At 43.2% G+C, this 12,837-nt stretch overlaps 1 protein-coding gene across 2 annotated transcripts in view; it reads left to right on the top strand.

Moving 5' to 3' along the window:
* LOC142107260 (nucleobindin-2-like) overlaps window positions 1-12,837 on the top strand; it is a 35,966-nt gene that overhangs the window by 3,156 nt on the left and 19,973 nt on the right. For both annotated transcript variants that reach the window (XM_075190569.1, XM_075190570.1), the window contains exons 2-5: window positions 1,398-1,512; window positions 3,268-3,375; window positions 4,382-4,514; window positions 5,959-6,062. In XM_075190569.1, coding sequence (XP_075046670.1) covers window positions 1,402-1,512; window positions 3,268-3,375; window positions 4,382-4,514; window positions 5,959-6,062 — 456 coding nt within the window. In that variant the 5' untranslated portion in view covers window positions 1,398-1,401. The remainder of the gene's footprint in view (window positions 1-1,397; window positions 1,513-3,267; window positions 3,376-4,381; window positions 4,515-5,958; window positions 6,063-12,837) is intronic.

Genomic DNA, 12,837 nt, shown 5'->3' with positions numbered 1-12,837 from the left:
TATTTACATATTTACATATTAAATTAGTGGAGGCCAACACACAGCGGAGAGAACCATTTTGTTAGCCAATCCATTGCTCTGCCGATTATTTGACTGTTTTCTATAGTGCCTGATGCCTCAGCCATGTTAGCAGGAACTGTGATTTGATGAGCTTGATTGATGTTTTTGCTGGAACATTGGGTTCAGCCCATGAAATCGCTTTCTCCACTTTGTGTTGGTGACACACAATAAATGTTTGTTGTAACATTAGTCACTTTATTGATTCGTTCCCCCTTCCCCCACCTTGTATGTTAAATCCATTACTTCATACTGCTCATGCAGCCATTAGCATGCAATAGAAGCTGCAGTAATTGGGGGTAGGTGGATTTCCCCATGCAACCACGACTGTATGACTAGCACGCTTCTGTACATGGCAAGTTCACCCATGCAGTCAAATGACTGAGCGAGAACACGACCTGACACGTTTAATCAGAGCCGTAACTTAGAATTCTAGCGCCCTGGGCGAGAAAGACAAATGCCGCCCCCCTAGCCCTCAATTTTAACTAAATTAACCTAAAATATTCCTAAATTGCGCCCCCCTTCAGCGTTGCGCCCTGGGCAGTCGCCCCTGTCGCACAGCCCTAGTTACTGCCCTGCGTTTAATCCCCTGTAGAATTATTCTGTCCTAATGATATTGTTGTTACAACAGGGCAAATCTAATGTTTTCAGAATTATTACCATCAAACTGCGATGAAAATTAATTCTCTTTAGTATGTGAAAACTGTACTGATTTGGTTTTCTGTAAATACAACGTGTATGTTCTCCAGCACAATGCTGATGTATTCAGGCCAGAGTTACAGCAGCCATATTCAGTCTCTCCAATTCAATCTCAAGAGATTAAGTGCTTAGAAATCTCTGTGTGGTTTTATGGTACTTTGTGAAAATTAGTCACCTCAGATTAATCTCTGTTAAAGAAAAAAAAAAATGTCCCTTCCCTGTGCTCATCCTATTATAGCGAAAGGACACAGCTAATTACTTGAAGTTCTTGCAATTAAATGAAACCATTGTGCCATTGAAGGTGATAGTTGCATATACCGTGACTTACAAATTAAATTACTGTGTAGATCACCTGTTAGGTAACAAGCTAATACACAATGTGCGAATGCTGGCAAGCAATGCGCCATCAATCAGGCAAATAGAAATCGCTCATGCAAATTATTTTTCGGATTTTTTTCGGATATTTTGGATTGTGTTTGGGTTTTTGTAAGGCTCACAGATTCTTTTGGGTGTGGTAATAACTTGCCTATTTTTAATCTTTTCCATAGACCATATTTTCCACACCAGCGCACTCCCTTCCCTTATAATGATGTATATATGAAGTATTCATACCATGTTTTGTTTTATTTTTTGCTTTGCAGCACAATGAAGATCCAATTTCTTCTGCTATTTTCCTTCCTCGGGGTCATTTTGGCAGTACCAATAGAACGGGCTACTCCAGACAAAGAAGAACCAGCAAAACCAGCAGAACCTGCAGTAAGTGATTTCCTCTGAGGCAATTCCTTTCAGTTACCCAAGAAATAAAGTTATGGTATTTGTGCACAATGTGTGATCATATACTGGGACTTCTGTTTTTTCTCCTAGCAGCTCTCTCTGTATCCCTACGCAGAGAGCAGCTGGAGAAAGCGATGTGCGACTATTATTTGCATATAGGCGACTCTTGGGACAGACCATCTTGCTCGTCCCCTTCTGTCTCTATTATACGTAATTGAAAATTAAATTGCTTGATAATAAGACAGGTGCCATTCATGCTGGCAATTACCTACACAAATTAGTGAAAACACCGAAAGATAACCAAAGTGTGACTGAAATACAAAAAGGGATTAACTGTAAAAGATTGTGGAAATCTATTTTTAACCTGTCACCTACACACACTGGAGGCAGCCATTTTGTGAGATGAACTAATATTCATGAGATTCACAAAATGGATGCCGCCACTGTGTACAGGTGACAGGTCCACTTTAATCTGTAAAAGGTTATTTCAGTTCATTTACAGTCCTGGGATTGACACCACTAAAATGGCAGCCAAGCTTCTTATTCTTTGTAGATGCTGGGTTTTTTCCTGTACATCTAGAAAAAGGGTTTATACGTTTATTGCGGCCCGTACACAGGCAGATTTGGTAATTTGGCCTAATCGCCAAAGTAGATCTGTATCCAGTTTGGGCGCAAACTAGGTTGGAAAGATCTGATCATTTATGACTTAAGCTGGGTACACACTACACAGTTTTCGTCCAATAATCGGCTCAACCAGCCGACATACGACCGCTCGTTCAAAAGTCGGGTCAGTGTGTGCAGTGACACGATGGTCGAAAGTCTGCCCAAATGGACGATTGTCGCATTATTTGGTTGGTCGCACCGTTAAATATTTTCGTTCCAATCTCGTTTCCGTTGTGTAGTGTGTATAAACTTCCGACCCATCCATGACAATCCTCCGATACACACGCCCCCCAGGTCGAGGAAGTATGTAAATTTGTGATGTCTGTACCAGTCTCACGTGGTGCGTGGACCAATCAGCGATGATGCCCGCAAAGAATGGAGCATTCCATTACATACGAAGGGATTTTATTACTAGGGAATAATCATTGCATTGCACTTTACCACTTAAATGTTTTTCTAAATTTTATGTATGGTAATAAACTTCTATTTTATAGGAATGAATGAAGAGACCGTGTTGCCTTCTCTTTTTATGCGGCTTTGGGTGTTAACTATAGTGAAAGCTCTGCCCCTTTATGCTAATGTCTTTGGTATATCGTTACATCCCTGCAAATGATGCTTCAGTGTGTACGAAATTAAAATCATTGCTCACGACAACATGGCTGTAAAAAGTCGCTAAAGGGACGTCCGCTCTTCCCTTTATCGTCTTAAACAAGGCTAGTGTGTATGCAGTCCATGGATCGAGCGATCGGACCATCAATGGCATGTAAAATCGATCGGCATAAAAAGTTGGTGGAAAAATCTGTAGTGTGTACACAGCTTAAGACGTGTGAATCTTGTGGTGGGGTTGGCTGATCACCCCCCGTGCAGATTTCTGTTATTGGCTGATGAGATTTCCTGTCTTGGATTATGAACACCAGGGCCTATCCTTGTTAGATTTTTATTCCTGAGAATAATTGTGTTGGGCCAAAACAAAGAACGTTGACAGGCCCAGTGTTCTGTTACCTGCGCGTCGACAGATGGAGCATTCCATCAGGATATCAAACCTACTATTTAACAGTATGCTCCTTGTCACAGGACACAGGACTGTACTATGATCGTTACCTGCGGGAGGTAATTGACATGCTGGAGACAGACAGCCATTTTCGAGAGAAGCTTCAGGCTGCTAATGCTGAGGATATTAAGGTAAGATTTCGTAATTGAGCCAACTCACTCTGCCTTGTATGCAAAGAGCTTTTTATTGACATACTCCTCCTTATTTGCATTTGTGTGTTGATTTTGGCTAGGTGGAAGAGCAAAGTACGGTTTAAATCATAGAAACGCACTAATTTAACCGAGATGAGTAAAGTGTGACACTCTGTAACACAGTAATAATAATATGCACATAAATATAATCATTAATTTAAAGGTTTATCTTCAATGCTCCTACATATTGTTCCTCTAGGCTGCTTGAACACTCAAACAATTGTGTGCAGGTTTTTTTTCTCTTGTGCAAAATATATTGTACTGAAAATGCCTAATAAATATATACAGGTATACATAAAAACAAATCACAGACTCTTTACAATGCCTCGAAAAAAAAATAAATATATATATAATAGATTTCATGTCTGATATCCCATTGCAGGACACTGCACAATACTTTGTGCTCAGCAATGCACCTTTCTACATGCAATATTAAACCTCTCAAGATATGGGAACTTTTACATATATCAGCAAATGTTGCAGTACCTCTTTGCTGTTGGATTGGCTTAGTTTAGTTGATCTATAATGCGTAAAGGGACCATAGATCTTACCAGTGTCTGTCCATGCTGCTCAGTTTCGACATCGAGCACATGACACATCGGTGAGGACCGACTGTAGACCAAGGACTGCAAATGCCCAGCCCTGAAGATAGAGCGATAGATACGCGCTACTAGAGTGTATATTAGACATGGGATATAGATTATACTTGGGTAAACGTCCCTAAAAGTGGACTTATCCTTTACATTTTTATTTGTGACCTATTTTCTGTCGTAATTTTATTTGTGACCTATTTTCTGTCGTAATGTTTTAGTCTATTGCATTGTTTTTCAGTTGTGTGTTTATTTTTCCCCACGTTCTGCAGTTCTAGTAAGGTACTGTGGTTAGGATATGACGAAGAGAGATATATGTCCTGTTAGTTACCAGCTTTGTTTGCTCCTCTCTGTAGAGTGGTAAACTCAGCAAGGAGCTGGATTTTGTGAGCCATCATGTGAGGACGAAGCTGGATGAACTTAAGCGGCAAGAGGTGTCCAGGCTTCGAATGCTGATCAAGGCAAAGATGGATGCAACCATGGAGGAAAGTAAGTAAAGTGGAATCGCAGGGTTTTAATGGAGGTCTTCACGAAAGCACTAAAGAAATGTTCACCCACTTAAGGCCATAGGTAGCGGTCGGATGGGAGTTACTCCCTTCGGAACCCCTCCTGTACATCACAATTGCAGTTTGGACCTTTTGCATGGTGCAGACTTTGCAGAACTTGATAAGTGGTTATCAAAGATCGGTGTGACATGAAGATTTCTGCAGAGTTTATCTAATCAGCTGGCCTTAGACAATGCTGCAGTTTGGACATAGGGTATTATTTGTGTACACACACACACACTAGTACAAAGTAGCCATCTGTAAACATAAACCCCAGCTATCATTGATAACTTCAGTGATTGACTCATTAATTCTGATCCATCTGTTCCATTCCTTGGCCAGACATTATTGTTCTTGAATAAGTCACCAAATAATATCGCTAAGGATTCCCACACAGGGTCTCTTCTAATTGGAGAAAACTCCCTGCTAATGTGGAGGTACTACGGCTTGTCTGTAAATTGAACACCGCTCCTGCACTGAGCGATCAGGTGGCTGAGGATCAAAACCAAATTGGTTCTTTGCTGCCCACTGGGCACACTGGTCTGCTGCTCAGTTCTGTTCATGGCCAGGTCACAGCCCCATTGCCCCCTAGTGTTTGTCCACATAGGCTGAGTGCTGCATGTAAACAGTACTGATGTTGGTTACATCATGGGGTGCAATAAACTGGTTAGATCACTGGTTATATACATGGAGATATCAACCTGCGCAGTCATATCAAATGTTTATTTCTTTATTACCTCTACATATTATACTATAGATACTGAACACTTACAAAGCGTCAACATTCATGAATATAGTGCTAGGGTTATCAACAAGTGCAGAATATATAATTATCAGCACTACTGCAGATACATTTATTTACAGACACCGGGCCTGATTCATTAAGGAGAGCAAAGCAAAAACAAACAAGGAGTAACTTTGAAACTTGGCAAAACCAGGTTGCATTGGAGGGGGAGGTAAATTTAAAATGTGGGGACAGATTTATCGTTGGGGTAGAGCATGTCTTAGATCAACTTTCCATTTCATTGTAAAAATAAAGCTATCAAGTATGTGTGCTAGATGAATAAGCAGCCAGTATTTAACTTATGTGCAAAATAATTAACTAACATGCACCCCTTGCATTGTAACATGGTTTGTCCAGGAGAAAACGTACCCATTGAATTAGGCTCACAGTCTTTTAGTTCTATTCACAGTATAGATGTAATTATTCACCTCTGAGTGAAGGTAACCTGCACAAGTAGTGCTGTATATGGTGAGCCTCCGTCTATCCTTGAGAACCATATACATGACTCAGTTGTCGGCACCCTTTCGGGGTGTGTTGACAACAGAAGTCTGCAGCAGGGTATATATCTCCTTTCTAACAGCCTTGTTTGATTTCTGTCACTTAGATGTACAGATTGACCACGTTGCTTTGCTGAAGCAGTTTGAGCACTTGGACAATCAGAACCAGCATACATTTGAGGCCCGGGATCTGGAGATGCTCATTCATGCTGTAAGTAAGATGTCTCCTCAGGGCCCATCAGGTCCTTAATCCACTTGGTCCCCGAATGAAACTATTACGGTTCCTGCATTTGGAGCTTTTGATGCTGTTTGAGATGTATTTTGTTCTATAGTGGATATCATGTACTGTATGATAGAACTTATTATCCTTCTTTATAGAGCACCAACATACTATTATTATTACCATTTATTTATATAGCGCCACTAATTCCGCAGCGCTGTACAGAGAACTCACTCACATCAGTCCCTGCCCCATTTGGGCTTACAGTCTAAATTCCCTAACAGACAGACAGACAGACAAGGATCAATTTGTTAGCAGTCAATTAACCTCCCAGTATGTTTTTGGAGTGTGGGAGAAAACCGGAGCACCCGGAGGAAACCCACGCAAACACTGGGAGAACATACAAACTCCTCACAGATAAGGCCATGGTCGGGAATTGAACTCATGACCCCTGTGCTGTAAGGCAGAAGTGCTAACAAATTAGCCACAGTGCTGCCCACAGCGTCTAGTCATTCTTCTCAGTCCCTGCCTCAGTGGAGCTTACAGTCTAATTTCTCTAACACGCAAACACACACATTTGGGCCAGTTAGGGTAACCTACTAGTATATTTGTAGACTGTGGGAGGAAGCTGGTTTCGTGCTAACTACCCTTCTTTATAAAGTCCTAATTCAACCAAGTTGTTCATTTTTTTTTATATAATTGGGGGTATTCAATTGTTGCTTTTAACGCGCTAAAACAAAAAAAACGAGCGCTCGAAAAATATTACAGTTTATACGGTAACATGCGCGTAAATACCGTTAATACGGTAGTTTACTCGCTGAATTTCATCTGCGAGATGAAATTTAGCGAGTAATTACCGTATTAACGCTAATATTTTTAGAGCGCTCGTTTTTTTTTGTTTTAGCGCGTTTAAAGCAACAATTGAATACCCCCCATTGTCTGCTAAAATGGGTGCCAGAGTCACTGTGTGTATTGGCAATTTTAGGCTGTCTCCAAACATTGTCCGATAGCAGCCAGAAGTCATATTCTGTACTGATGTCACCTTATAAGGTTAAAATAACTACACAAATAAACACTCTGCACTGATCTTATCTATATCAAGCTTCATAAAACATAAAAATCAGAACATGGACTTTCTTTAGGGTTGGTGTTTGCTTGTGAATAGCTTGTAGTGCGTTTTAACTATCAGTGAAGCATAGATAGTCATCAGTAATGGATTTGAACCCTAATATTTTCTTCAGAAAGCAGTGACCTGCAATGGTCCTTTGTGGGTGAATGTGAAAACTGCAATACGCCCATGTACATCCGGCCTGGACAACCTGTGGCTCCCCAAAAGCCCCATCAGGTGTTGTCTGTAGATAGCCAACCGATAGTTGGCAGGGCATGCTGGGACTTGTAGTTTCGCAACACCTGGAGAGCCACAGGTTGGGCAGGCGTGACCTACATGACATGTAAAATTGGAAACGCTATGGTTGGATTGCAACTTACTTGTTGAGAGCTTCTCTTCTTTAGAAAACAGGTATTTTAAGAATATTGATCATATATTAAACTTTACTCTGTTACTTAGACTATAAGATTGTACGTTTGCTATAGTCAAGCATCTACCAGTATCATATATTTCATAAATGAATAGCTAAACTCCTGATCCTAATCATAGTGTTATCTGTGACATTGCTCAATGTGCAGCAGTGTAGTAATAGTGCATGGTAAACGGTTAGCAATTATCTTTTATCAGTCCGGTGCAAGCTTGTGGGTGTACGTTGTGTTGCTCAGGTTCACTGGAAATTTGCACTTCTTGAGCAATGCTACCACATAATCCTCATTGTGTCTGATATACATTGTGGCTGAGTGTCTTTTTTTTTAAATTTATTTTTTTAGCTGTTTTATTTTGCATCTTTTCTTAGAGTGCTGTAGATAGGTTTGTTACCTGCACACTGCAACCATATAATCTGTAGAGAATCACAGTAAGGGGTATATTTACTAAACTGCGGGTTTGAAAAAGTGGAGATGTTGCCTATAGCAACCAATCAGATTCTAGCTGTCATTTTGTAGAATGTACTAACTATATGATAACTGGAATCTGATTGGTTGCTATAGGCAACATCTCCACTTTTTCAAACCCACAGCTTAGTAAATCTAGCCCTAAGTGTGTAAAGTGGGCCTGCCATCTACACACAATGGAAACATACATTTTGTGGGCAGAACCAGTATGCCATATGTGGTATATCAGGAGAGAATTGCTGCATTACTCTGATCACAACATATATTTCCCAATATGATCACTATGTTAAACAAACCTATTTAGATCAGGGTCCATTACAGGGGAAGTTATCCTCATAAATGTATTTGCAAATCGTGAACACAACCGGAGCACTTTTTAATTCACTATTTTTAAATGTCCAGTAGGTTCCATACATATTGGGCATTTCCTAAGGGTAGTGCGTTGTTGGGTGTAGTATCTATCACCACTTTGCCTGCTGTCTGTCATGTTGTGGTTCTTCCAACCAGGCCACACCGCAAATGTCATCTAATGTCCCAGTTAACAAGAGGGTGTTCGAACAACGACTAATGGCCTTCTGAGGTTTTCTTTCTGCCTTTTGTGCCATGGAAGTCAATGTAGAAAGACTTTTTTTTACTTTTTGTATAATGACCTTTCTCCAGGACACAGGATCTTTTACAGATGTGGAGAAGCACAGTACAAATACTGTTATGACGTCACGTGACACTTGCACCTGTTTTTGCAGGTTAACACGTGGATTTGCAGACCAAGATGGCCACGCCTGGCTGGGGGTGCAAAGCTTCACTCCGTCCGCTGGGAGGAATTGGGCAGGTTAGGGACTTTCCTTGTGACGCAGAGAGGTGGAGATCTGGATTTTAGTCCTATAATTTAAATTTTGTGCATTTTGCAGCTTCCAGTTGCATTTTTGTGGCAAAGCATATTTCTCTTTCATCCAGTCTGGGGGACACTGCTTACCATGGGGTTGTGGAGGGAGCTTGGGGAGTTGGCACCTAACTAGTTAACTTTTAGTACTGCAGACAGACCCCTCCCCTCTACAATCCCCCTGCCCCCTCTTGTCCAGTTTTTTTTAGGTGCCCACGGAGTTGGGCAGTGTTTTTTAGTACTTAATGTAATTTTTCTATTTTTATTTCATTTTATTTTATTCTTTGTATTTTTTTACAGGTGGCAGTGCTGGAGTGTGTTCTACTATAGAGAACACACTCACAGCTGAGCAGCGCAGGCACTCCCCTGTCAGATGAGATCCGGCGGCTCTCACTGACTGGGACAGAAGAGAATGGGTGCCTGATTTAGGAGTGACAAGCGGTCTCGCAGACCGCTGTCACTCCTAGAGCCTCCCCTATAACCGGTGCTGCCACTGCAGGCATAGAGCGCCGGTTATCGGATAGTTAATATGCCGGCGAACATCTTGGATTGGGTCAGAGCGGCTTTACGGAGGAGAAGAGAAGGGGGCTATACCAGGATCCCCCCTCATACATAGAAGGGGGCATCGGGTATCATCCGCTGCGGAGACCTCAACCCTGGAGGTCTCCACTACTCTGCCACATAACCAATTTTTTATATTTTATACGGACCACAGAATCGGCTGCAGAGACAGCATTACTGAAGGGGAGAGCTAAGACATAGAGCTCCCCCCTCCTTCCAGAGAGAGATGGTTTATCCCAGTCTTCTGGCACCAAGGAGAAGCCCGGGAAGAGAGAACAGATCTGAGGGAGCAGGCACCAGGATACTGCTGTTGGACTTCTCCCCTGTTTGGCCTATGGGCTAAGTATCTGATTTACTTAAACACATATTCTGTATTGCTGTGTACAAGTGGGCTAGTAGGAGTTATATTATAGTTCTCCTACTTGCTTAAGTATTATTTGTGTTTAAGATAATTACAAGTACAACTTTTATATCTAGATTAGTTGATTACTTGTAGTTTACACTTTTCTCTCCACACATTTATACCTCTCTCTCTACTCCGCTAAATTCAACAATTTAAGTCTGTGTGTTTGGTGTGCCTTCCTTTATTAAAAATGTCAGATAAGGGAAAGAGCCCTATTGCAAAATATTTTACATGTTCCAAATGTAATGTAAAATTACCTTGTGGGCAGAAGGACCCGTTGGCGCTCAGCTCTGTCTGCGAAGCAGGGGTACCCCCTGCGCAAACCCAGCATATTTCAGCCCCACTGACGGAGGAACCGGCCTGGGTGACCTCCCTGTCACAGTCAGTTTCCTCTTTAGCACAGATGATTTTCAATCCAATCAATTGCTATCTTCTGTGGCTACTTCGGTGGCTAATAATTCTAGTACTCAGTCGGGCCTCCCTGTTACCACAGGTTCTATTGGAACGTCTATACCAGGACCTTCCTCTTCTCATACAGACCAAGCCCCTGTTCCCACAGAACCGGCATGGTCTGCAGCATTTATAAAGGGTTTGGATAAACTAAACCAGTTACTTGAATCCCCAAACATTCCGCCTGCTAAAAGGAGGCCTAGATCTGATAATACCCTTATGGTCCTTTCAGACTCTGAGGAGTTTTCAGAGGAAGAGGGGGAATTAATTCTGATCCTGACCAGGTTCAAACTTTGGGACAGGAAGAGGGCTCTAAAAGCCAATTTATTAATGATTTGGTTTTAGCAGTAAGACAGGAGTTGGACCTCCCAGAACCGGAGGATCCTACTCCTAGAGACAGAAGTCTCTTTAAGAAGGCCAAAAGAAAGTCTATTCGTTTTCCCCCTTCCGTAAGGATATTGCAGAAGGAGCCTGGAAACAGCCTGATAAGAGGTTCTCTGTTCCCAAAAGGTTCTCTTCCCTGTATCCATTGCAGGAGGAAGATGTGGTTCGCTGGGAGAGTATTCCATAAGTGGATATTCCAATAGCCAGATTGGCCAAGCACACTTTACTCCCAGCTCCTGGTTCTGCATCTCTGCAGGACGTCAATGACCGCAGAGTGGAATCCCAGCTGAAATCTATATTTGCGGCTGTGGGTTCTTCCTTTAGGCCCACATTTGCTTCAGCTTGGGTTGCTAGAGCTATGGAAGCATGGGCAGACCAGCTGGCAGAGGCCTTACAGGACTCTGATTTACTTCCCCTGGCTTTGCATTTGAAGGAGGCATCGGGGTACCTTTATTAGGCGGCCCAGAACACAGCGGCTGTATCCTCTTCTATTCAGGCTGCATCTATTTCGGCAAGAAGAATGTTATGGCTGAAATCCTGGGAAGGAGATGCGGAATAAAAAAAGTCAGTGGAAACCATTCCTTTTTTCTGCAGCAGGTTTGTTCGGCCCGGAATTGGATACCCTGATCTCACAGGCAACGGGGGGGCAAAAGCACTTCCTTGCTGGTATTCCCTAGCAGGAGCCGAAACCCTCGGGTCAGCTCCTTTCGTCAGTCCTTTCGGGGGACCTCCTTGCCTAGAGGACAGTCCTTTAGAGGCAGACAGCCCAATTCTTGAGGCTCCTCTGCCAGGGGGAGATCCTCGTTTGCAGCTAGGCGCCAGGCCTCCAAGACCCAGGAGAATCCTGCGTCCTGACGACCATTCTGTTCTCCTGGAAGGGGCGCCAGTGGGGGGACGTCCGTCTTTGTTTCAAGAACAGTGGGCAGCGTCCTCCCAAGATCCTTAGATTCGGGCATTATATCAGAGGGGTACAGGATAGACATGCTGGGCCCGGTTCCACATCGCTTCTTCATGACTCCGCTCCCCCGAGATCCATCAAGAAGGCAGGCGATACAGGATTGTGTCGCCTCTCTTCTTTCTCAAAGAGTTATCTGCAGGGTCCCAGATTTCCAGAAGGACAGGGGTTTTATTCAGACCTGTTTCTGGTCAAGAAGCCGGACGGCTCCTTTCGTCCCATCCTAAACTTAAAGGGCCTCAATGTGCACTTACGGGTGGACAAATTTCGGATGGAATCCTTAAGGTCGGTGATAAACGGCTTAGAGAAGGATCAGTTTATGGCGTCCATAGACATAAAAGACGCATACCTCCACATTCCCATTTGGAGCCACCATCAGACCCTCCTAAGATTCTCGGTGGGATCCTTCCACTATCAGTTTCGGGCCCTCCCCTTCGGGGCCTCTCCACAGCGCCGAGGGTTTTCACGAAGATCATGTCAGTAATGGCAGCATGTCTTCACCTTCAGGGAGTCCAGGTCGTGCCTTATTTGGACGACCTGCTCATCAAATCCTCCACAGAAAATTGCTTACGTCATCACTTATCCCTCACCTTGGCGGTTCTCGAGGGCCATGGATGGCTAATAAATTTAAAGAAATCCCAGATGGTTCCGTGTCAACGCATGGTTTTCCTAGGGCTCATTATGGACACCAGCCAGCAAAGGGTATTCCTTCCTGTCGAGAAGATCAGTTCTATTCAGAGCATAACAACTCAAGTCTTGTCTTCTCCCAGCCCCTCAATGCACTTGTGCATGCGGCTGCTGGGAAAGATGGTGGCCTCCTTCGAGACTATCCCCTTCGGTCGAGCCCATTCTCGATGTTTTCAGTGGGATCTTTTGACAAAATGGTCAGGATTCCACCTACGCTTGGATCTTCAGAGGATCTCTCTATCTCAGAGGACGAGAGAATCGCTTCAGTGGTGGCTGATTCAGGATCACATGACACTGGGCAGGTCCTTTGCTCCATGGTCATGGATCATAGCCACGACGGACGCCAGCCTGAAAGGTTGGGGGGGCAGTAATCCTGCACCTCCGGCTCCAGGGGCTTTGGTCGGTTCAGGAATCAGCCCTGTCAATAAACGTGCTGGAGTTGAAG

The sequence above is a fragment of the Mixophyes fleayi genome, chromosome 11, assembly GCF_038048845.1.
Source record: "Mixophyes fleayi isolate aMixFle1 chromosome 11, aMixFle1.hap1, whole genome shotgun sequence".
Classification (NCBI taxonomy): domain Eukaryota; kingdom Metazoa; phylum Chordata; class Amphibia; order Anura; family Limnodynastidae; genus Mixophyes; species Mixophyes fleayi.
This window is presented reverse-complemented; position numbering and strand designations above follow the sequence as displayed.